The 25,219-nt window shown below is 61.0% G+C and overlaps 1 protein-coding gene across 3 annotated transcripts in view; it reads right to left on the reverse strand.

Annotated features, from left to right (window-relative positions):
• Positions 1 to 25,219, reverse strand: part of CACNA1H (calcium voltage-gated channel subunit alpha1 H) — a 64,695-nt gene that overhangs the window by 14,426 nt on the left and 25,050 nt on the right. For all 3 annotated transcript variants that reach the window (XM_066275372.1, XM_066275374.1, XM_066275373.1), the window contains 13 exons: positions 11,520 to 11,631; positions 11,226 to 11,359; positions 10,673 to 10,770; positions 9,348 to 9,507; positions 8,707 to 9,025; positions 8,417 to 8,509; positions 6,579 to 7,368; positions 4,716 to 5,158; positions 2,660 to 2,811; positions 1,780 to 1,965; positions 1,021 to 1,138; positions 430 to 585; positions 125 to 215 (listed from right to left, as the gene is read on the reverse strand). In XM_066275372.1, coding sequence (XP_066131469.1) covers positions 125 to 215; positions 430 to 585; positions 1,021 to 1,138; positions 1,780 to 1,965; positions 2,660 to 2,811; positions 4,716 to 5,158; positions 6,579 to 7,368; positions 8,417 to 8,509; positions 8,707 to 9,025; positions 9,348 to 9,507; positions 10,673 to 10,770; positions 11,226 to 11,359; positions 11,520 to 11,631 — 2,852 coding nt within the window. The remainder of the gene's footprint in view (positions 1 to 124; positions 216 to 429; positions 586 to 1,020; positions 1,139 to 1,779; positions 1,966 to 2,659; positions 2,812 to 4,715; positions 5,159 to 6,578; positions 7,369 to 8,416; positions 8,510 to 8,706; positions 9,026 to 9,347; positions 9,508 to 10,672; positions 10,771 to 11,225; positions 11,360 to 11,519; positions 11,632 to 25,219) is intronic.

Here is a 25,219-nt window from a genome sequence, read left to right on the forward strand (position 1 = left end):
GCGCCTGCAGGGCTCTCCGGAAGGAGACTCTGCCCACTCAGGACTCGCCCACCTGTGTCCCCTCTCTGCGAGGGCAGGGCAGGCACTGCCCCCATCACCCAAACCCCACTGTCCCCACACACACCTGTGGCCCTGAGGTCTCTGAACTTGTCGAAATCCTCCTCCAGGTGGGTGGACGTCTTGTCCTCATCCGTGTCAGATCTGTTGGCGTCGCCCTGTGCCCCACAGAGCAGAAGGCCTGTGTGAGAAGCTGCCTGTGCCAGTCACTCCCTGCACATTTTCCCTGAGGGTGACTGGGCTCGTGTCGAGGTGGGCATAACGGAAGACCCGGCAGACCAGGTGAGAGCAGGACACAGGCCTCCCCCTGTCAGTCTGTGCAGGAGTCCTGCCCAGCGTGCCCGCCTCCCACCTCCTGGCAGCCCCCCTCACCTCTGCCTGGAAGCCCTCCACCAGGATGGCCACCAGCAGGTTGAAGAGCACGTAGTTGCCGAAGGTCATGAGGGCCACAAAGTAGAGGGCGGCCCAGGAGGAGGTGGAGGCCATGCCGTTGTAGAGGACCACGTTCCAGTCCTCCTGGGTGAGGATCTGGAGAAGGACGGCGGCGAGGCAGAGCGGGGCCCCGGGCCAGAGGCGGGGGCCGACGCGGGGCAGAGAGGAGGGGCACCGGGCCCGAGGAGGGGGCCGACGCGGGGCAGAGAGGAGGGGCACCGGGCCCGAGGAGGGGGCCGACGCGGGGCAGAGAGGAGGGGCCCCGGGCCCGAGGAGGGGGCCGACGCGGGGCAGAGAGGAGGGGCCCCGGGCCCGAGGGGGGGCCGACGCGGGGCAGAGAGGAGGGGCCCCGGGCCCGAGGAGGGGGCCGATGCAGGGCAGAGAGGAGGGGCACCAGTGATAACATATGCCCGCCAGCCGAGGACAGGATCAGGGTCCCTATCGTTGCTCACAGCTCAACTGCTCTAGCCTTGGACAGGCCAGGGCAAGCCCTGAGACCACATCAGGGGACAGCCCCCACCCAGTCTTTACCTGGAACACAGTGACGATAGCCCAGAGCAGGGAGTCAAAGTTCTTCCTGTCGGGGATCGTGTCTCCAGTGTCGGTCTTCAGGCTGAACTTGCAGCCGAAGAGGTGCATGCCCAGGATGCTGAGGGGCAGAGGCAGGGCATGGTGAGTGCGGAGTGGGGCACAGGGGTGGAAAGCAGTGAGCCATGCTGCCTGGTTACCTTCCAACTCAGCAGCTGCTCCTCTTTTGCCTCCCCACCGGGCCCCTGGCTTTCTGCTGCCCACATCCATGGTGGAAAGACCAAGGTCAGGGTAGGGACGGACTAGAGGCCACTCTGGTTCCAGGTAGTGGCTAGGACCTAGGGTGCCTATCTCACTCAGCCTGCCTGCGCTGCCTTCTGCCCCAGCCTCTCCCTGACGCCTGAGCCCTGAAGTCACGGTCAGGCAGGCTAGCATGAGCCCAGCAAATGACGATCTCCAGCCTGGCTGCCCCTTCCCCTTCTCCGGTCCCCTTGTTCTCTGCTCAGTCCCCTATCTATCCATGAGAGGTCTGTCCTGTCCTCCCACTCAGCTGTGAGCCCACAAGAGCACAGTCCGGCCAGGGGTCTCACATGCCTCACGCCTACACACGGAAGGTGCCCCATCAGTCCTGTCTGGATGAAGGAACCAGCGACTGAGCTTCTGCAGAACCTCTGAGGTGCCCGCACCCTCCGCCCCGGGGCCCCAAATCCAGGAGCACAAGCTAGCGGCAGTGCGGAGGGGCCTCCTCCGCGGGGGGCCCACCTGAAGATGAAGATGAAGAGCATGAGCAGCATGCAGAAAGTGGCCACATTGTCCATGGTCTTCATGAGCACCACCAGCTGGCGCCGCAGCGCTGGCATGAAGCGCACCAGCTTCAGCACCCGCAGCAGCCGGAAGGTCCGCAGCACGGACAGGCCGCCATCCGCCTGCCCAATGATCTCCCAGACGCTGCGGGCCGGGCCCCGGGTCAGGAGGTGCTGTTCTCTGACAGCAGGTCCTGCACTCAACCCCGTGATGAGCCACAGGGCTGGCGGCATCAAGGTGCCCAGGGTGACTGAGGGGCTGCGCCAACGACTACGAAGCCACCTAACTAGCTGCCGTCCCTGGCTCTGGCCCAGACAGAGGCTTCTCAATGGAGGGCTTTTCGGTCCCATAGCTTTCACAGCCACGCCTGACTTGTCTGTTCTTGCTCAAGCCCACCTCTCCTAGGGCGCAGACCCCCTGACTCCCAAGGGCCCCCCCCCCACTTCATCCTGGGGGAGGAACTTCCCCCAGATCCTCCCGCTCCTTTCTGGGCGAATTTTGCTGCAGCAGACACCCCAGAAGCGAGCTGGTCTTCCTCACAAGGACTGAGCCCTAAGCAGAGGCCAGCCAGGAGGCTTGAAGGACCACTGAACGCCCACTCCATTCCTGCAGGGAACAGCTCCAGAAGATTCAATACATATACCCGTCTGACACACAGCGGACCCGTGTCCCACTCCACGGTGCCTGCGGGGAGGGACTCGGTCCCAAGGAGGGTCTCTGACATCCCATCACCGTGCCTGCCAGAAAACGCCAGCAGCATCTCTCCGGACTGGGGCTCCGCTCTCGGACAGCGGAGCCTCCCGGGACCCCGTGGCCTGGGCGGAGGAGGGCGACCCACCTGATGACGACGATGATGCCGTCGAAGATGTTGTAGGGGTTCCGGATGTAGCCCAGCGGGCTGTAGGCCAGCAGCTTCAGCAGCATCTCCAGGGCAAACATGCTGGTGAACACGATGTTGCTGATCTCCAGGGCGTTGGTCAGCTCATCTGGCTGTGGGCGGCAGAGGGACCATCGGGGGGGAAGTGTCGCTCACTTACGGGGAGCAGGGAAGGCTGCATCAAGGGGTCAAAGGCCCAGAGGATACAACAGGCATCTCAAGAATCTAATGGCTGCTGTCTGAAGGAGCAGGCACCACGGATATCCCCTCCAGCTGGACCTGGCTTATCTGGTCTTCCCACTGTCACTGTCCCTAGCTCCCCAGCACCCCCAGGCCCTTCCTGACCTCCCCACTATCACGTCTGAGCACCGAAGCTCTGGAGAGTCCCTAGGTCTTCCCACTATCACTGTCCCTAGCTCCCCCGCGCCCCCAGGCCCTTCCTGACCTCCCCACTATCATGTCTGAGCACTGAAGCTCTGGAGAGTCCCTAGGCCTCCAAGCACAGGCCGTGGGAACAGGGCCTGGAGCACCTGTGCCAGGGTTCGGGGTGGGCATGGGGATGCTTGGGGCAGAGTGAGGATGGTGCCTCTGAAAGCTGCCCTGCTCTCTGGGGACCTCCCATGCCCTTCCTTCTGGCAGAAGGCCCCAGAGGCCCCTCCTTACTGGACATCCTAATCTGCCTGTGTGTGTACCAGCATGTGTGCACACCTGTGCTAATGTCAATGTTTGCATGTGTGTCAAGCACGTACATGTGTGCACGTGCCAGTGTGACCTGCTTGTGTGTATGCTTGAAAACATACTACACACATGAGGAGGACATGTGCACGGCTGCCCACATGCATGTCTGTACACATGTCCACACCTGCACAGGTGAGCTGTATGTGTGTATCTATGTATGTGCATGTGCACGCGTGGCAGAGGCTCTTTCATACCAGGGGTCCCCAGTTTATCCATCAGAGGTCTGTCCTGTCCCCCTACTCAGCTGTGAGCCCACGAGAGCAGAGCCCGGCCTGGGGTTTCACATGCCTCAGCCCTGCACCCGGAAGGTACCTGACTGGTTCTGTCTGGATGAAGGAACTGCTGGCTGAAGGTCCCTGCTCTGGATTTCACCCTCACAAAAAGAACCTCCTGTCTGGCCTGTGGTGGCACTGCGGGTAAAGTATTGACCCGAAAGGCTGAGGCCACCTGTTTGAAACCCTGGACTTCCCTGGTCAAGGCATATATGACAAGCAGGAGTTGATGCTTCTGGCTCCCCTTACTTTCTCTCCTTCTCTCTATAATCAATAGAATCTTTAAAAAAAAAACTGAATTAAAAAAAAAAAAGAACCTCCCATCCAGAGCCTGCTTCTGGCTGCTGCTGCTCGGATTTGCTCCAGGACGAATGAAAATGGCTTAAGGGACTTGAAAAGACCAGCGGGGAGGAGACGGGAAGTCACCTTGGTCATTAAAAGTGAACCAGCGTTGGTCCTGAGAGGACACGATCTTCCTGCCAGACCCAGCCACTGCCCCTCCCTGGGCAGCCCGCCCAGGTCGATGTGCAGGGTCTGCACTGTCCAGGCCACTGGGGGCCAGGTCCCACCCCCCAGTGCCTCCTCCAGGGGCCATCCAGCATTCCCACCTCTCTGGTCACCGAGAGGCACCCAGCGGGTGCTGCCAGTGGGTCTGGCTCAGGTGAGGGGGGCCGCTTTCTGCAAGAACTGGACTGGGGCCTCCTGAGAAGAGCCACCAGATGACCTGGTGAACAGTGGTGGGCTTAACCCCCCATCCCAGGTGGAGACAACGTCCAGGCAAGAGCCATGTATGTCCGTGTTCGCCACTTAGCAGAGGAGGAGAGATGAGCATTTGTTGAGGAACTGATAAAATCATCTGGCTCCAGCGTCCCCCGTCCCCTAACCTCCACAATGCCACTGTGGGTCCCAAGAGGCTGAAATCTCGAGGAGACACAAGGAATGTGCTCCCCAGGGGTCATGACAGCAGTCTCGTCCCACACCGAGGGCAGGTGTCTCCAGCCACCCACCTGCTCGTGGTACTCAACGCCCATGCTCAGCGTGTTGGTGAGGATGGCCACCATGATGCCTCGGTTGAAGTACTTGCTGTCCACGATCCTGCGCAGCTTGCCGCTGACAGCAGCCCACACGCGGCCAAGCCCGCCACGCTTGCCAGGGGCCGCCCGCTGCTGTGCCCGCCTCCGTACGCCTCCCTGCGCCGTGGTGTCTGCTGCTGGCGCTGGCTGCATGGGGTCGCGAGTGTCTCCATGCTGCACGTCCTGCGTGAACTCATAGACCATGTTGCCATCCGAGTCCCCGCTCTCTGAGTCGCTGAAGTCAAACTCAGGGTCTCCCAGGGCACTGGAGCAGTACGGACAGTCCTTCAGCTCGCAGGTCAGCGTGCCCGCCTGGGGGCTGGGCAGGGGGCAGGGCACACTTAGGCCTGACAGGCGGCTGGGGGTCTGGCCCAGTCCTGAGGGGTGAAAGGCACAGGCAGGGTCAGGCTACTCAGTGGTCACACCTAGGGTGCCTGGAACCCACACACCCACATGGAGACTTGTAGGGTGGACACTGCACACCTGGGCATACTCATACCTAGGGACACACATAGCCCTGAACACATGGTCACACCTAGGCATACCTGCACACCTGGGCATACTCATACCTAGAGACACACATAGCCCGGAACACATGGTCACACCTAGGCATACCTGCACACCTGGGCATACTCATACCTAGGAACACACATAGCCCGGAACACATGGTCACACCTAGGCCTACCTGCATACCTGGGCACACCTAGGAGCATATACATACACACAGACCTGAGCACACTCATGCACACCCTCTACTAGTGTGCTCCCTTCACACATGGGCAGGGACAGAGGAGCAGACAAACTCATCTGTACAAGGGCGACACCATCCAGAAATTTAACATGAGCCTTTTTTTTTTAAGAGAGAGAGAGAAAGAGAGAGAGAGAGAGAGAAAGACAGACAAGGGAGAGAGATGAGAAGCATCAACTCATAGCTGTGGCACTTTAGTTGTTCATTGATCGTTTCTCATAAGTGCCTTGACCAGGGGGCTCTAGCTGAGCCAGTGACCCCTTGCTCAAGCCAGCGACCTTGGGATTCAAGTCAGTCTCCAACACAGATCAGACACGAAAATGACTGAGGAGTACTGTGCACTGTTTCTTCACGCTCCATTTCTGGGACCTTGGGACACTGCACCCAAGGCTGTGGCTTGGACTCACTACCACCCAAGGGCCTGTGAAGCCAGGGACGCCTAATGGGTAGTGCAGGGCCAGAAGCACATGCACTGTGACACGCTGGCTCTCCCACCTCGGGCATGGTGCATGAGGGCACGTGTGTTCTGGGTGCACTGCAGTCTATACGCTTGCACACACCACTTGGGAGGGTCTCACAATCTGCACGAGACGCAGTATTTCTCCCTCGGCCCCCCCGTCTGAGGTGTGTGAAGCAGAGGACCTGGTTGGGAGAATGATGAGGGGCACCTGGCTTCTTTCCCTAACCCTTAGGGGTACTGTAACCCCGACTCTTCCCTACCCCCTGCCTCATTCAGCCCACTGAGAAGGGGGCCAGCCGCTCATCCGGAGAGGTGGACAGGCCGTGAACACTGGCAGAAGGTCCCTATAGAGGCCAGATGGGGGCAACACACTGCCAGCTTCAGAATTCTCACATCCACGTGGCAAACGCTCAGGTCCAGACAAGGGCTGCCTGCGGCTACTGCCAGGTGGACAGAGCAGGGTCCCCTCTCCCCTCCCTGCCCTGTCAGGCTGTGAGGTGCCCAGGGCCTCCCTGGAGAGAGCACACAGGTGAAGACAATATCCCTGGGTCCCACCCCACTCTCAGCAGGGTGGTGCTGGGCCCCTTACCATGTTCCCCAACCAAATGCTGGATCTTCTCATAGGCATCGTGGCTGCTCAGGCTAAGGGAGCTGTGCCCGCCAGCTCCTGGGGGCCTGCTGGCCCGCTTCCCCTTGGGCCCTGGGCTGGCACCACCTTTGCCACTACCAGTTGCTGAGGGTAAGATGGTGGGGTAATTCATGGCTCCCAGCCCCATGGCCAACTTGAGGCTGGCTGTGGTGGCTGCAGCTTGCACCAGCTGGGCCCTCTCCTGGGGCCCTTCCACGTGGCAATCCGCGTGGTACACGCTGTGCACCGACTCGGCATCGAGCGGCCCAGGACCGGGCGAGGGTGGCGAGGGCAGCGCTCTCGCCCGTACCAGGCTGGTGTCTCCAGTGCCGGGCTCGGGGCCAGGCCGGCGTGGGCTGCCGTGGCTGAAGTGATAGTGGTGGTGGTGGTGGTGATGATGGTGGTAGACCAGGTGGTGAATGGAGGCCGCCCGCCTGCCCACCCGCCGCGGCCGGTGCCCGGGGCCCTGGCCATGGAGGGCACCACTGGGGTCCGCCTTCTTGCACCAGCGGCTCTGCCAGTGGGCATAGAGGCGCAGGCCGCGCCGCTTGACCTTGCGGCAGATGTGGCCCAGGTACTTGAGCAGCTCCTCGTAGCAGCTGCCTGGCTCCGAGAAGCTGGCCAGTGTGCTGTCGTCGGACAGGTAGCGAGCGCGCTGCTCCCGCATCAGCTGGTTCTCCCGCTGCTTGGTCTCAGAGAACTGCGTAGCGATCACCACCAGGCACAGGTTGATCATGAAGAAGGAGCCCACCTGTGGCGGGCGGGTGGTGTTGAGCCTCCCGACAGCCTGTCCAGGGCCTCGCTCACCAGGCTGTGTGCCCCAGGGAACTGGGGAAGAGGGACACGGAGACCCATCTGCCCCAGAGGCCGGGGCAGTGGCTGGTTTCTACACAACAGTATTGCGTCCCTGATGAGAGAAATACTGGCCTACTGCATGCTGCCCGTTCCAGGGGCCGGGGGTATGGCCCTGACTGCAGCCAGTGGGGGCACCCCATGCCGGTGGGGTCCCTGCTGATTTGATGCTGAGCCCCAGCATCTGGGACAGGCAGTACACAGTGGGTGCTACTCATCTATCTGTGGACAGATGGAGGACACATGGGGAGACCCTCCTGTCCATCATCTGTGAGGCTTGTCTCCACCTCAGGTCTGTCCTCGACAGACCCTCTCAACAGTGGCTACTCTGCCCTTTCTCTATGGCCGAGTCACCATGCTCTCCTCTCTTGGAACAATGATGAGAGACAAAGACGGATGTCTGCCTGTTCTGTTCGCTGCTGGGTCCTCACAGACGCTGCCCAGATCAGGTGAGGGACAAACCTGGGGCCACATACACTGTGAAGACCATGCCTGGGAGATGACAACCTTCAGACAGGACCTGGCCGTGGGAGGACCTGGGGCGCTATCTGAGCCCTTCTGGAAGCAGGTTCTCCCCTCCCACCATGTCGGCTTCGGTCCTCCCACACCTTCCCACTTCCTCCCAAGGGCCACAGCACAGAGCCTCGGGCCCCGCCGTGGGCCTCCACCTGCCTGCCTGGCAGCCCAAGGGTAGCCCTGGGTCTCTGCCATCCCCACCCTAAGCTCAGTCAGTGCTGGGACCCACGAGAGATAGCAAAAGCTAGGATGGCACCGGGTGGGGGTACATTCAGGCTCATGAATGGACCCTGGGGGCCAGGACAACATCCATTAAGGAGCTTATGGAGCTGAGATCAGCTGTCACAACTCAGAGGCACCTCAACCCCCTAACAGCCATGGCCATGAACGTCCTGCACCACCCACCGGACACATCGACACCCCGTACTCACGATGATGAGCAGAATGAAGTAGATGAAGTTGTAGAAAGAGTGGGCGTCCATGACGTAGTACATAATGTCCACCCAGCCCTCCAGTGTGATCACCTGTAGGGGGGGCAGGTGGCTGGACACAGATGACCCTAGGAGGGTGGCAGGCCTGTGTCCCCTTGGGGTCAGGCTGTGGGGCTGGTGGGGGAAGTAAGTCCCACCTGGGTACCCTACCCCATGGTCCTACATGCTTGACACCCAACAGGAGGAGGAAACGATGGCCGCAGACCCTGCAGTCTGGAGCCAGAGCCCACCTGGAAGATGGCAATCCAGGCATAGCCGATGTTGTCGAAGTTGATGGCGCCGTTGTGGGGGTTGGAGTCACCAGAGCGGCACACGTTGTAGTACTGGTTCCAGTTGATGCAGGCATTGTGGCCGGTGCCGCCCACGCCTTCGGCCTGGGGCTGCCCGTAGGCCTCCCAGCCCAGCGTGCACTCCACGCGCAGCTCGCGGCGGCTGGGGATGTGCGAGCACTTCTGCATGCCGTTGTCTCGGCGCGAGGAGCAGATGAAGGGGTTCTCGTCGCCCTCCTCCGTCTGGTAGTACGGCCGCAGGAAGGTGAGGTTGTTGTTCCTGGGGGCGGGCGGCCAGGTGGCGGGCACAGGGACAGAGAGAGAAAGGGAACGGGGACGGGAACAGGAGGATGAAGGACAGTGGGGGACACAGAAAAACAGTGAGGATAGATTGAAAAGCAGATACAGAGACAAACGAAATGAGAAACAGAAAGACATAAAAACAAAAGTCAGAGACAGAGACAGGCAGAAGGCAGAAGCCCAGGCTCGAGCTGGAGGCATTCCTCTCGGGGGCGGTGCTAATGGGGAGGCACCTGCTGAGGGAGGGGCTGGAGGGGAGGGGCCTCTGTGGGCAGGACTTGCGGGCGGGTGTGGCCCCGCACCTGACGAAGGCGCTGTCCAGGAAGCAGCGATTGCGCAGCAGGCCGGCCCACAGCTGGACACCCACGATGCCAAAAATGAAGAAGACGAAGAAGCAGAGCAGGAGCACGTTCCCCAGCATGGGCAGTGTGTCCAGCAGCAGTGTGACCAGGATACGCATGCCTGTAAGCGGCAGGGCAGGCATCAGCACAGGGACCTGCTGAAGTGTCCTCTGGGCCCTCAGGCCCTCCCAAGCCATCTCACTGTTCACAAGTGCGGCTTTGCAGGGGGCATGCAGCCGGCTTCCAGGTGTCCAGCAGGCCTCGGAGGACAAGGATGTCTCTGGGTCAGGCCCACCCACACCAAGGGGAGAGAGGCTGCTGGCCAGGAGGGATGAAGGACGGGTGCAACTGTCTTCCTTCTGAATGATGGCCAGGACACCAGTTCCATCATGGGAGCAGCAGCCTTGGGGACCCCCCCCAGTGACCTGGGCTTGGGAGCTCAGGGGTTTTGCAGCAGGTACAAGGTTGGGGAGCAGTCTTCCTATCCCCATGTGAATCACAGTGGAGCACAGCCCTGTACTGCAGGAAGGTGGGGTGGGGGGATCCCTGCAGTACAATCCTGCCCCACCTCTCCTTTGGTGGAGTTGCCAGACCCGAGGTGGGGGCAGCACCTGCCCTGGGGGTGACTTCTCAGGGAGGGCTGTAGGACAAGTCCTACTTATCCGGGATTGGTGCAGAGGCCACCAGGCCCCAGGCCAGGCAGCCAGAAAGGCTGTGTACACAGCTACCTGGTACACGCAGACACACACACACACAACCTCACACAGGCACACGGGCACTGCCCCCCTGAATTCAGCCACAGCACTGCACACTGAAAACACAAACTAATCCTGAGCCAACCCCTTGTGTGGGCAGATGACAGGCCATCTTCCCCCCAAGTAGCCACAAAACTTCCCAGAAGCTTCTCCACGCCTCCCTGAAGGACCAGAGCCTCTGGCAGAGCTGGACTGTGAGAACCGCAGAAATGGGCCCGAACATCACCCCGCCTGCTGCGGTGGTGAGGAGCCTGAGCTTCCGAGGCCGTGTCACTCAGCAGCACTGTGGGGAGCTAGGGTCCCCTGCGGCCTGCCCATCACAGCCCCTGGTCTAAGACTGCTGTCCTTCCCAGAAAAACAGGACAAATGCTCAGGGTCCACTGCCCCTCCTCCCCCAGGGCTGGGGCCAGAGTGCCCAGAAGCTATACGGCAGAGTGGCATCCTGGTCTTGTGTCCCCAGTGGGCCCCGGAGAGTTTGCAACAGGGTTGGTGATACATCAAGATCCAAGGTGGAGAGGGGTGAGCACTTACTGGGCACACGGTTGATGGCACGGAGGGGCCGCAGCACGCGTACTGTTCGGATGGCCGAGAGGCTCACGTTGTGTCCGTCCAGGGAGTACTCCATCATGCTGGGGGAGGGGCAGAGGGAAGGAGCTCAGGTGGTAGGCGGGTGACTATATGCTGGAGATGGGTCCCCAAGCTGTGCGCCCAGCCAGGCTGGACCCTGAGGCAGGAGGAGCACGACTGAGTCACCACTGGGTGCTCCTCACCCTCCTGGACGCTCTGTGTCCATCCCTCCGTCACTGTTACTAGCGCAGGAATAACCCAGGACAAGTGTCCATCCCTGGCAGGGACCATACTGGCTTCCCGTGTCCAACCACCTCCCAGACCAGTCTGCACCTGGACCTTTACAAGGGGCACCTGTTTCATCCCCTCTTTTGGGGAGACCCAGGACCACCTGTGGAGTCTGAGGGGGTAGGGTCCCTGGCCGGGCTTGGTCAGGGAAGGGGCCACCTCAGGTGCTATGACCCCCCAGGCCAGCCCCGGCTTAACAGAGTTGGGCCGTGGGGGGCAGGGACTGTACCCCGCCATGACGATGAAGAAATCCAGCCTGTTCCAGGTGTCACCCAGGTAGCACTTCTGCCCAAACAGCCCCAGGGCGACCATCTTGATGACCATCTCCACCGCAAAGAAGGCAAAGATGAAGTCGTCGAAGGCCTGGCAGAAGTAGGACCTGAGAATGGGACCTGCGCCCCCCCCACCCAAGGAGCGGGTGTCCCTAAGGGTCCCTCACGGGGAGCGGGCCGGCCCCGCCCCCGCCCGCCCCGGCCCCGCCCCCGGTCTCCCAGCCCCGCCCCCGCTTGCCCCCGGCGCCCACCTCCAGGATGCTGCAGCGCTCCGAGCGGCACCTGACGTCTTCGCAAGGCCGGAACATGCCCAGGGTGACGCAGTTGAGCATGATGACCAGCATGCTGACATGCTCGAACCACGTGGCGGCAGGCGGCGGAGTTAAGGTTGATGCGGGCGGCTGGGAGACGGCCACGGGGACACGGGGGCAAGTGGACTCCAGGACCTGCCCCCTCCCCACCCCCGCCACTGCTGCCAGGGTGCCCAGCCCTCCACACCCCTGCACACCTGCCCCATCATCTGGTTGTTAAGGGACAGAGCCCCCGCACCGGCCTCAAATACTGCCACCAACCCCTGTGTCCGGAGGAGACTGAGGCACAGAGTAGGACTCTAGACGGAGGCTGGAGGCCACCTGCTGCCCCTCCGCCAGGGCGCAACTACAGTGACCTAAACTGCGGCTGTACTCACAGATAAGCAGACGCTGCCCAGCCTGGACTCCAGCAAGTGCTACAGATGCCCACAGACTGTGATGGGGACCCCAGGGCCCCCACCCCACGGCCTTGCACTGACCCCTACTGTGTGACTCCAGCAGATGGAGGAAGCCTCAACTACGGTGATAGGGAGGAGGATGTGAACTTTGGGTCAGTTCAGTGACTGGGCCCAGAGGAGCTGCAGTCCTACTGTGTGCTCAGATAAGGATGGTGGGACATGGATGAAGAACAAGGAAGGAGGCACACCCCTACACCCGCCTGCCTGGCACCGTGCACCCTCCTCCTGGCAGGAGGGCGTCCAGCCCAGGGCGGGGCCTCAGGGTGCTAAGCCAGCAGCAAGCGCTGTGTCCCACGTACTGTGCGCCTCAACCGACCTGTGGAGTTGTACTGGCCCTGGGTCCAAGAACAAGAGGCCAGCTAGGACCTCAGTTCAGAACTCCTGCCCATTCGTGGAGTGCCACCAGATGGCACTGTGGCTTCATGCAAGCCATGGTGTGGTGTGGTCCACTCTGGCTGCCTCCAGGAAAAGGGGCACCCCCACACCTGTGCCGGATGGTTTATCATGAAGTCAGGGAGCCCTGTGGTAGGCCAGCCATGCCAGGTATGAGGGAAGGGTCCAGACCCCAGCCCAGGAGGGCCAGGTGGGGGCCTGGGGCCACCAGGATGACGGCCAAGGCTGTGTGTAGGGTGTCCCTAGCTGGAGAGCTGAGGCTTCACCTGAACCCTGTGACTACAAGCAGTTACCTCTCACTGATGGGAAGGCCCCAGGGCTTTGGGAGAGTTCCAGGTAACTCCCATATCATCCCCAGGTCAGGATCACCTCCCACCGGGAACTACCCCCACCCTAAGGTGGGCTTTCTGTGGGGTGGTTGGCCTGCCCTGCTTGGGCTAGAGAGAGTAAGGGTCCCCAGCTTGAAGCTGGTTGCAGGGTGAATGAGGGAGTTTGGGAAACACCACCTGTCAGCACAAAGCCCTGGGAAATCCAGGGACCGGGTACTGCAGCCCCCACCCTGCCAGGCCCTGCAGGGACTGAGCTGGGGTGACAGGGATGGGAGCATCCCAGCTGCACCACATCCTGGCTGCATAACCTTCAGATCAGTGCCCTTCCACACTCCTTCCTCCTCATGGTCCCCTTGGTTGGCTATTTCATGGATCAGGAAGGTGACCAAGGCAGCAGGACTCCTGCTACAGTGGCTGTGCTCCAAAAAGTAGCCCTGAGCATTCGCCTGGCTGTGTGGGGACACCGGGGCCGGGGGTCCATGCAGCCCTGCGGGCGAGGGGCTCTGATCCCACGGGGGACAAACCGGCAAGGGCTGTAGTGTGATGGGTCAGGGAGGTCCGGGGAGGATCAGGTGGATGGGCTTGATGACGGGGATGAGGAGCAGGAGCAGGAGCAGGAGCAGGTCAAGCCTGGTCCTGGGACCCTGGAAGCCAGCCTCGAACCTTCTCGCCCCAGCCTCCCAGACGGTGGAGGGGGCAAGAGTTGATGTCAGCAGCTGACAGCACGGTGTGCTGTGTGGCACGGGGCCACCAATGTAATTACATGTTCCCACCGAGAGTGCCATAATTACACTTAATGGGTTCAGCAGTAACAAGTGCCTTTGCTGTGACTTGGCTGTGGAAAAACAGAAATCAGCGTCCTGCTAGGACAGCACCGAGGGCCCGGTCCCCCGGGCCCCACAGAAACGGCTGAGCGGTCTGCGGGTGCCTCTGCGCAGTCAGGGTCTGCAGGGCCTGCGGGCCAGCCGGGAGGCCCTGTCTGCGGCGTCTGTCTCCGGGGGTGAGGCGGGAGGAGAGCAGAGACCTGTGACTAAAAGCTGCCCCAAGTACCACGGCACACTGACAGTGCACCAGAACGGCGCCATCTCCCATCCTGAGGAGCCCATGAGGCCAACGCTATCCAGTTTCAAGGCAAGCGTGGGGGCTTGGGCGACTCGCCTGAGGGACTTGAGGGGCGCAGGCTGTGTCACGGGATGCTGAAGCCCCCACATGGCAGCACCAAACAAGGATGGCAGGGACAGGTCCGGGAATTTCCTAATCTGGGGTGGATTCCTGCAGAGGCCTGTTCCGGACCCTACAGCTAGTGTCATGCAGAGCTGAGGACTGGAGTAGGCGTGTCCACAGCAGGTCTGTGCCAGGTTCCAGCAAAAGCTACTCAAGCCAGGGGCAGGAAGGCCCACTTCCCAGCAGGAACTAAAGCCCAGGGCCCCAGCAACTTGCAAAGACAGCTGGCTTGGGGGTCCCTGGATCTACACCTTCCAAAACCTCTGACAAGCAAAGCCCACCCACTGTCCTTGGTTTTCTCCTGGCCCTGCCGGCCCCAGCCTACCCCCTTGCCCTTGAGGCATACTCTGGGAGCTCAGGACAACCAGTCAAGGCTAAGTGACCCAGGACCCAGTGGGGAGGCTCATGTGAGAAGTGGGGACACCACCACGGTGGTTGGAATAACCGACCTGGTCAGCCCAGCCCTGGCATCCGGAGAGTTCCTCATCCATCCCTGCAAGCACTAACCCTTTTGAGGCTCCTATCCTTAAGATACACCCCTGCCTCTCTCCCCCATTACCTCAAACACATGCCTGGGTGGGACGAGACCCCAGGGTCCTGCACCTGGGCCCTGAGGCCTTGCCGTGGTCTTTGTGAAGGTGCACATTTGTGTGCACAGCTTGAGAGAAGCACCACGGATCCCCCACTCCTGCCCTGGGGACTACCAGCCTGGTACATGCAGGTTCTGCTCGGGGAGGGAGGGGGCTCAGTCAGCCCCCTGCACACAAGGCCGACCCCACACGTCACAGCCGCCCCCTGGTCACGTCTCGGTGGGCAGCTGAGGACATGCAGTGCCACCTGGCTACTCATCACATGAAACCCAGTGACTTCCAGAGACTTAATTACACAGATGGATTTTCTGGGTTTTAATTAAAAATCCTTTAGGTTTTGAACCAAGTTTTACAAATTGGAATCAATTTCCACTGTGGGTCCAAGAAAGCCAGGCTGACGTGTGGTCAGGTGGCGGAGGCTGTGCCGGCATGGGGAGGGGACCCCTGAGCTGCTGGGCCTGACCACGGAGGGCGTGTGTCCACAGCTTAGTGGGACGACCGTGCAGCTGGGGAGGCTCTTCCCCAGCCTGGAGGTCTGAAGAACGGCAGTGATCCCCAGGATCCAAGTTCCTGGACTACCCTGGGCCTGGCTGGCTTCTTGGACCCTAGGACCTTCCTGACGTCCCCTTTTTCAGACGGTTGTGAGGGACACTGTAGAGACCTCTCCCAGACAAGCAGGCCCCTAATATACAGCTTGGCAGGGAGGGTCCTGGAGTGACTCCTCCCAAGGGAACTGCACCCTCTCAGACCATGGCTCCCCACGCAGCCCAAATAAACCCCCAACGCCAGGCCCCCTGTGGCTGGCCAAGAGGAGGAAAATGCCCAGGGGGCAGTTCAGGCTGTGGCCGCTGTCCATGGTGCTGAAGCAACCCTGTGCCGGGTGTACTCAGGGCTGGGGAGGTGCACTGCTCACCCAGGCTTGAATGGAAACCACTCCATCAAGAGTCCTTTCTCATTCCCAGAATCCCAGCTGGTTAAGAAAAGCATGCCAAAGGCCTCTTTGAAGATAGCACTGGCCCACAAACATGCCTTCTCCACGGGTATGCACATGAGTAGGCCCCAGGAGCACGTGGCCTGCCTTCTTGAGTGCAGAAAAACCTGTAAGTGGGGGCAAAGCCTGGGGCTGCTGGGAGTGCCGGTGGAATCCAGAAAGGGCTTGCAGCCGCTCAGTGAATGTTAGGGGGCTGGGAGCCCCTCACTGGCAGCAGTGGAGGAGCCTGACACAGGCTCTCACCAATGACACCGGCCTCCAGAGTCCTACAACAGGGCAGGAGTCCCCAGGGAGTCCTACATGGTGCAGGTTAGTGTGGACCAAAGGGTAGTCCTGGCCCCTGAATCCAATTCTCAGTGTTAGGAAGCAGCATCCCCTGGCCTGCCCAGACCTGATCGCTTAGGGTGCCTGGGACTCACAGGGCCTGCGGCTTCTCACGGTGCCTGGCTGTGAGTCTGGGATGAGAGGTGCTAAAGCATTCTCCCAGATTCTCTTCCAAGCCCCCCATCTTGTCCCTCATCCAGACAAATAACACTCGGCCCCTCCGTGAAGGCCCCAGACACACAGAGGGAAGAGACATGCCACGTCTCCCTACAGTGAGGACAGTGAGGACACTGGAGGGTGGGCCGGCTCTGTCTGCAGGGCAAAGGTCAGGACAGAGGAGATGATTTCATCTGTGGGACACAGACAGGTAAGTTTGGCGTCCCTCACTAAGATGCGGTTACGACTCCAGGACCATAGACCAACGGGGAACTGTGATTCCCAGGCACGGCTGCTGCCTGGCGCCCCATAGAAAGAGTGAGCTGTGTGGGTACAAGGCCCTGATCCCAGGGACCGGCTCCCCGCCAGGCTGTCAGGAGATGGCGCGATCACTCCGGGGCAGGGAGGAGGAGAAGGCACCGTCTGTCTACCCAGCCCTGCCCTCCGCTGCCCTCCGCCGCCCCCCTCCCCCAGAGCAATCTGCTCGGCCAGCTAAGCTCCATTAGGCTGAATCCACAACAGCTTGACGCGAGCTCCCTGAGCCCCTGCGGGCATCAGGGCAGCAACAGGAAGAAGGGAGAGCCCAGAGTGGGGCAGCCCAGAGCCTGCCACTCAGGACGCTGCAGCCAGGCCGCGCTGGCTCCTACTGGGGCCAGCGTAGCCTCCCCTACTCCCTGCTCTCTGTCCCGTATACACGGCGGCCCCCTGCCCCGACCCCTCCTCGCCCCACTGCCGGAGCCTCCTGGCCTGGGACACAGACTAGAGAGGCGGCTCTAGGTTGCAAACAGGGAGGGCCCGAGGGGCTGGCAGCTGCTGGGGGGGCACTGAAGTTATAGACACTGGCCTCCCGTCCTATGTGACTCATGATTTCAGGTCTCCCGATGTGGTATGGACGAGTGGCAAGGTGGTATAAGAACAAGCTCAAAAGGGTAGACATCTGGCAGGTCCAGGATCTCCACCCTCACGCATGCCTGCTCCGAGGCACACAGGCAGAGGCACGAACCAGGGCCCTGGCACCCGGGCCAAGCGCTCCCTGCTCAGCGTGGACTCCTGGTGGGTGAAGCCTCCCCTGCCCCAGGGGAAACGGCACAGCATCAGCCTTCCCCACTGCTGGTGTGTGCCCGCCTGCACCCCCCACCCCTGGCCTGCACGCCCACACTCGCTGCCCTCTCTTCCCCTTCATTCTCAGCAGCACTCAACCTTGCTCGTCCAATCTGCTTGAGAAGAAAAGCATGTCTATTCCTGGGGAGAAAGTCCATCTTGCAGAAATCAATGACCCTAGGCCACTGGAGAGGGAGCATGAACTGACCCTCCACAGGTGAGAGGGTCAGGAGGGCTGGAGAGAGAATGGCAGCTCCGGGCCTCACGAGGCAAGGCTGGCTGCAGGCTCAGGGGCTCCGGGGCCAGCACTGAGCGGAGATCCCGAGAACTGCCCCACCTCTCAGCAGCACAGCCTTCCTGAACCCCAACCCTCCCGGCTCCAGTCCGCCACACATCCACTGAGAACCAGGGCAGTTCCAGAGGACTGCTGAAGCCCCGGGGCCCAGCCACCCCAAGCCCCTCTGGCCTGGGTGCAGAGGCGGCCCTTGCGGTCAGGGCCAGCAAACCAGGCAACGCTGTGAGTGATTTTTTAAAGGCTGATCACCGTCAGAACGTCTCTATGGCCAGATGCATGAGGTCACAGAGCACCACAAGCCAGCTAAAAAGGAAGTAATGGTGCCGCTTGTATTAGCACAGAAACATGTCCTGGGAGGACAGAGTGGGAGGCACCAGCGGTGGGAGAACAGGTGACCGCCTTTATGGAAAAGCCACCGTGCAGAAGAACGCTTCTCTAGGACATGTTAATATACATGTGCACATGGTACAGGGAAGTTCTGGAGGATCCCCCACACACACTGGAAGAACCCTGCCTAACAGTCGCCCCCAGCACCCACCTACAGGAGACACACTTAACTCCTTGCTTGTGGAGCAGCAAGTGCCCACAGTCTTCTGCCCTGTGCCTCAGCTGGTGACCCACAGCTTACAGTTGCCGTAGCAACAGGACTCACACCAATGTCCTCTCTTGGCCAAGTATCAGAACTGGAAGCTGAGACATATACCGTCATACACTGATGAGGGGGTCCTCCCAGACTGGCCTTACACCTGCTGGTGTGGCACAGCCCAGACCCAGAACTGTGGCCCAACTTCTGTCCCCATGCACCCCACATGCAGGCTTCTCTGAGCACCTTCAGGGAGCCCCAAGAGGGCAGAGAGGGTGGGCAACGGCTGCTCTGGGCAGCAGGGCCCTCCGTGAACGACCAGTTCCACATGGAGTTCAGATGGCTCCTGGCAGGACCCACAGACACAGCCTGAGTGCAGCTCCCACCCAGGGGCCCGTCCAAGCCCGGGGGGAAGAGATGACACATCACCATCGTCTGGCAGGTAGTCACAAAACCTAGGGTTCACAAGGGACCCAGCAATGCCACGCCTGGGTACACAGCCAAAGGAACGGAAAACGGGCGCTCTGACAGACGCGTACACACGCGCGCTCGCAGCAGCAAGATTCGCTGTAGCCACAGGGCGGAAACGACCCAAATGTCCTTTAATGCACAAATGGATGAACCCAGTGCGGCAGGTCCACTCGATGGACTATTACCCGGCCACCACACGGCAGGGGGCACTGACACATGCTACAACAGGGCTGCACCTCGAAAACGCGGCGCTCAGTGAAATACGGCAAACGTAGAAGGAGGGGTGTTATACTATTCCGTAGACATAACATGTCCAGACAGGCAAATCCATAGACAGTGGCCGAAGTCGTTTCCTGGGGTCTGCGGATAGGACTCCCCTTGGGATGACGGAAATAATCTCGAACTAGATAGACAGAGGTGGTGATTACACAACATTGTGAATATACTAAATACCACTGAACTGTTCACTTTCAAATGGCTAAATTACATGAGTTTTCCATCATTAATCACCATAACCCATGTATTTGGGATTTTCTTTTCAACAACTCTGCCTTGCCTGAGCCCCAAGCCTGCCGCCGCCGCCACTCAAAGCATGGTGAGGACGGAGACCCAGAGACCTCGCGCCTGGGCGGTATGGTGAGGGCTCGTCCTGGCTCTTCTGCCACGTGGACCCCCCCACGGCGCACAGCAACCCCCCAACTTGGATGCAGGCCACCTTCTGGGCGATGTGCTCTCCCGTATCCCCTGGGGGCCCCCAACGTCCCACAACCCTGCTGGCCTCTCACCGACAAGCCTTGGGTAACGCTGTTTGACATCTGCCTCCTACCGGCAGGTCCAGGCGCCCAGGAAGGCTAGGGCTGGGCAGTAGAGATTCCAGTGGTGCCTTCCCGAGCTCGGTGGCCACCAGCCAGGGGGAGGGGCTCAGGGGGCTGCCCAGCAGCTGGGGCCACAGCTCACTCTCGCAGTGGCTGCGGCTGAGCCTAACCAGCGCGGAGCTGGCCCTCGGCACTGTCCAGGGGAAGCCGCAGCTACGGCTGAGCACTAAGGCGATGCCACCTGGCGTCCACCCTGGGTTTCAGCGCAGTTAACTCTCTGACCCCAGAGCCAGGTGTGGCCTGCCCGGTCCCCTCGAGTGATGGCCAAAGACTTCAGGGACTCAGCCCTGGCTAGAGCCTCAGGTTTCTCTGCTTCTGGTCTCAGGGGCCTGGCCTGTGTGGCAGTCTAGGGGGCTCCCATCCTTGAAGTACTGAAAAGCCCCTTCAGGCAGAGGCTGTGGACCCTGCCTGTACCCTGTAGGGTGGGTTAGCACCCATTCCCCACGGCCAGCCCCCATCTTGCCACCAATGGGTCCAGGAAGAAACCCCTGCGGCCTTAACACTGCTCCAGTCTGGGGGAACTGGCCCCACCTGAAGCACTAGAACAGCCCCCCCGGGTTAGACGGGCCTTCCCCAGTGGCTAGGGACAATTATTCCATAACTGCTCTTGGTTAATTAATTAGGGAGGTAATTAATTAAGCTCCAACTGTGTTTGTTGATGGGGCCTAGCCCAGGACGGGATGTTCACCTGCAGATTTTGGGGCCTCTGGGCAGTGGGATGGAGCAGGCACAGGGTCACCTGGTGCACATGTGCCCCCTACGGCGGCAGCAGACATCCTGACCCACAGCTTCAACCGCCCCTTACAGGACAGCACATGGCTGGAGGTGGCATTAAAACATCCAGGGCCAGAAGGTTGAAACAAGGGGGTCCTGCATGGCTGAGGGGACCTCACTGTAACTGTGCCAGGCCCACCAGAAACCCCTGGAGCTGGAAGGAGCCACGCGGGGAGCAGACACCTCTGTGGCTCCACCCTTGGCTGCGGCCGCCTGTCTCATTTAAGGGAGTGGGGCTGGGCCTCTGCCTGCAGGGATATGGGAGGGGGGCCTCTGCCTCCAGAGGGCCACATCAACCCCACCTAACAGCAGGTGCCTGACCCAGCGCCCTGGAGGGAAGCAGGCATCTGTTCCCCAAGGCCTCAGGACAAAGCCAGCCGCCCAAACCCTCTGCCCACTGTGCCAACCAAGACCTGCCATGTCCCCGGGGAGCCCCTGCCTTGTGGGGGAGGTGACAGAAACCTCCGACAGCTTGTGGGAATAGACAGTGCCCTCAGAGCTCCTAGCGCAGGGCCCGAGAGCGTCCCCAACCCCAATGCCCGGATGGGCACTCAGGTCTTCGAGAGGGCCTCTGAGGGAAGGGGCAGGCGGCCACTCCTGAAAAAGTTTCTTCCTTTCATGAAGCTGTTGCCATGATGACAAGATGCTGACTGTGAGAAGGACTTGGTGCAGCCTCTGAGGACAGAGGAGGGGCTCTGGGAGGGGGAATCCCTCAGCCTGCCCTCCATCACTCCTCATTGGGAGCTCACAGCAGGAAGATCTCTGAGGCCATCCCACCCTGTGGGAAGCCATCGCCACAGGGTTTTAACTGGGGAGGGGGTGGGGTCCGGAGAATTTCTAGTGTCTGGGAGAGGAGGAGGAGGGGGGCCCGCAGAGACTAGAGAAGAGCGTGTGTCAGCTGGTTGGGCTACAGGCCGGTTACTTTGAAGTTGGAAATGAAATGGCCCCATTGGGGGTCACTAGGAGCCCCCACCCACCACACACAGGCTTTGCACAGGGAAATCCCTGGTCCGTGGGGGCAGCTCCACGTGCTCCTTCATCTGCACTTGCGGGAACAGATGACTGCCATGTCCCAGCAGGCTCCTCCTGCCCCTCGGAACCACAGGCTTGCCGCTTGTTCTAGGATGCCCCGATGCTGTGGGGTAGAGCAGTACCTCCACCCCCCTGCCTGCTCCGTCACAGGGTGTGGCCTGTCCGTGGTCATGATGGGCAGGGACAGCTGAGTGGGAATCAGTTTAGGAGCAACCAGGAGGACGGAGGCTGGGGGGTCTCCACCTGGGATGCACACTGGGCTCTCCTGGCCCCCTGCCCAGTGTGCCTCCCAACGATCCCTTCTGGACTATCCTCTCTGCTCTGAGCCCCAGCTTCCTCCCAGCTTTCCTGCTGGCTGGACTCCTACAGGAGGGAGCCCTCTTCCCTCCCAGTCAGTCCCCGCCATGGCCTGGGCCCCTGTGACTCACACTCACTCTCACACTCACTCAGCTGGCCAGGGTGGGGAGCCAGCCGGCCAAACATGGAGCTGTTTCTTCTCCCGGGTGGCTTAGGGTCACGTGGGAGGAGCAGGAGGGGGCTGGGCTGCCCCCGGGAGAGCACCTCCCTGGGGAAGATGAGAGGCTGAGAGCCCACATCCCGCAGGGCCCGCCCAGCCCATCACCCTACCAGAGGGTGACTCCATCATCAGAACATCCTTTCTCCTGGGCCCAAATGTGTGTTCTGAGAACTCCCTGTGCCCAGGGCCCCCCGGGGAAATGAGCTCTGACCCCAGTCTACACTGCACACCGTCCCCAGACACTCGGGCCCAGGCCCTCAGGACAGAGGAGCACTGCGGATCTCTGGGTGGGCAGGACGTGAGTCTCTGGCTTCCTAGCCAGCTTGGGGCTAGACCTGGGGGCTGAGGCTGCCTCCTGTCCAGTAGAGCCCAAGGCCTGGAAACTGCCATGGCATGCATTTGAACAGCTCGTGACACGGATGCCCCTGTCCGTCTATGTAATTACTGAGCTAATCTGGGCAGTGCATTGTTCTCAGTCTGACAGTTGTGTCCTGTCCATCTGCCATGGGAAAGGAGAGAACGAGGGGGACAGCCCCCTTGACTCCAGCCAGGTAGGGGCCAGCGGCTGCAGGCAGTCAGCACGTGGCACCCAGGCCTGGCAAGAGAGCAAGCCTGGGCCCAGGGCAAGCACATGCACTGGGCACTAGGCACTGCCGTATGGGTGTGTGCGCACAGCCTGTTCCCGCAAGCCTTACATTCCCCACATGCATGGTTCTTAGGACCATCTGTGCATGTGCACACACTCACCCACCTACACCAAACACAACCTCACACAGACACACATCGTGCTCACATACATGCAGGTGTGCACCCTTCAAAGCGCTGGCCTTACGACGGGCTGGAGGTCAGTCTACTCAGGAAGGAAGGTTCTCCAGCCCCCGGACTAAATGATGCCCTCGCTCACCCAGACACATGGAGCAGAGCTCACACAGCCTCTCTAACTGCACATTTTTAAAGACCATGCTAATTAGCAAGAGTGCTAATGTCTCTGCTTAAGACCTTGACCTGGGATTTTTTTCAGGCACAACTGAGTGGAAAAGTGCCTCATCTCCACCTCGGGCCGCCATGCCTGCGGAGTCCGCCTGTGCGGCCCGCGGAGCCTCAAGGGGACCTCACCGGCCCCTCGGTGGCGGTGGTGGTGGCGGCGGTGGCGTACACAAGTGCCCTGGAGCAGCCCCCGCGCTGCATCTCTCCCATGTTTCCAGACTCCCTTGACAGAGCTCTGTGTCCTGGCTCTGGCTCGGTTCCTGCTGGCGGTGGCTGAGGGCTCGGAACCGCTCCTCGGACAGGGCCGGGGAAAGGAGGGCTTGGAAGGGACTGGCCTTGCCCTGCGAGGCCTCCTTCCCAGCCACACCCCTGCCCATCTTGGACCCCCTCAGGGGGCTCTGCACACCCCCACCCAGACCCTGGAAGGGAAAGGCGTGGGCAGGGGGGGCACTGAGCCAGGAGGGGCCCCTGGGGCAGATGACCGCCTGCCCATGGGGACAGGCCTGCGGGGCCTGCTCCAGGCAGGAATTCTCTGGGCCAGAAATAACTGCTCAGCGCTGCTGCACAGCTGCCCACGGCCTGAATTAGCGACCCCATGGGACTGGATGCTCCTTCCATGGGAACGAGGCGTGTAGTGCCCCACTGCTGGCCCGACCCCCAGGCAGGGGGCCCATGGCCTGCAAGAAGCTGGCTGAAGGAGGCTCCTTCCTGCAAAAGAACAGGGTGAGGAGCTGGGAGGAGGAGGGCAGGGCAGCTACAGCCCTGGGTTCCAGCACCTGGGACATGTCCTCCTTGTCCTGGGCCAAGAGCCCCCCTGGGTAGGCCTAGCCTCTCTTGTTCTGCCCCTCAAGTTGGAATTCAAGGCAGTCGAGTCCCTCCCTCCTGCCTTTGCTGGTGACACACGTGGTCTCATCCTTTGTGCTAAGACCCAGCTCACAGCGGGGACTCACAGCAACTGTGCTGGGGCACACCCCATGTGGACATACACCTCTGCACACCCTGGCTTCCCCCAAGTGCTGCCTGTAACAACGTGCTTATTAAAAAGACAGGACAGCCCCCCCCACTGTGTTGTGTCCCCCCCCACCACCACTATGGCACAAGGGCAGAGCCTTCATCCCTGACCCCAAGGGCTGGGTCAGCCAGGCCTCCTAGGGTAGGGGGGTAGGGGACGGCCCCAGAGCCTTAAGGCTAAGGTCAGAGAGCCCAGAGTGTAGCCCTCACCCACAGACAGAACTAGATGCCCTCCCCTCTGGACTCTGGGCACCTTCCCCAACATTCTGGTGCCCGAGAACCCCTGGGGTATTGGATAAAAATACAGCCCCTCCCCCCAGGGGCAAAGACCACTGGCCGGGGTCCCTGGGGCACAGTGTTCCACAGCCCAGGCAGGTTTGGGGAGCACTACATCAGAGGAGGGCTGAACCTCTCTCCAGCCTTGGCTGTCAAGGGCTCACTACAACTTGTAGTCACTTTGTCATCTGCCCGCCACCATTAATCAAGGCATCACTGTCACACCAGGCCCCACAGAGAGCAGTGACCCCGCTGGACAATGGACGGGCCCCTCTGCAGGATGCTCCCGCAGAGCTGAAGCAGGGCACAGGCCCCCCTCTTGTGGGCATCATCCAGAACCTTCCAGGTAAGTCACTGGGAGTTAGGTGGCCCTTGTCCTCCAGAGCATCCCCAGTTGGCTGCCGAAGGAAAAACATCAGGACAGACACTGGACAGAGGTGCTGCCTAATGCCCAGCCAGCCCATTCCCAGGTTCTATGGCCCCTGAGATCCCTACCAGGGCAGTGCCTCTCCCACAATAACAAAAACCTCCCGCCCGTGGGACTTGGCTTGAGTGGGGCACAAACTCAGCTAGCCACAAAGCAAGACCATTAGCCTGGCACTGCTGACCAGCATCCTGGGGTCGCATGATGGGGGTGACAACATGGGTCTGGTGGGGAACCGGGCCAGGCGTGAGAAGTAGCCGTCAGGAGATGACTCCAGTGCAAAACCACCCCCAGCGGGAACCTGGGGGCTGGGGGAGGGCGATGGGGGGAGAGGCCCTGGAAGGAAGCGGCTTTCAGCTGGGATGTGGGAGCACCCAGCTGTGTGCTCTCTAGCCTGGAGCTGAGGGAGGGGACAGCAGGAGCCAGAAAAGGCCTAGGCTGGAGGGGGTGGGGGGCAGATTCTGACATCTTGTTATACCGATGGGCACACAGAGGCCCAGAGAGAAGAAAGCTGCTGATCGCGCAGTCAACTCAAGGTTTAGTGGAGTCTCCTAATTCACCAGGGCACCTCTTCCCAGCCCGAGGACCCCCCTGCGTCTGAGCATACCCCCCTACCCATGGCTGCTTCCTCTGGGGAGGCCTGGGCCGTGTGCTTGCTCCTCACGGGGGCTGCATCCCCAGCCCCAGGCACCACCGCCCTCTGAACCCCGAAGGCCCTCTGGCCTTGGCGGCTAGGACAACAAGCGTCTGGCCTCAGCCCTTCCTCCGCCAGCTGTTATTAATAGCAGTGACATTTAAAAAAGACGGCCCAGACCCTCAGAATGTCAAC

Source organism: Saccopteryx bilineata, chromosome 4 (assembly GCF_036850765.1).
Source record: "Saccopteryx bilineata isolate mSacBil1 chromosome 4, mSacBil1_pri_phased_curated, whole genome shotgun sequence".
Classification (NCBI taxonomy): Eukaryota; Metazoa; Chordata; class Mammalia; order Chiroptera; family Emballonuridae; genus Saccopteryx; species Saccopteryx bilineata.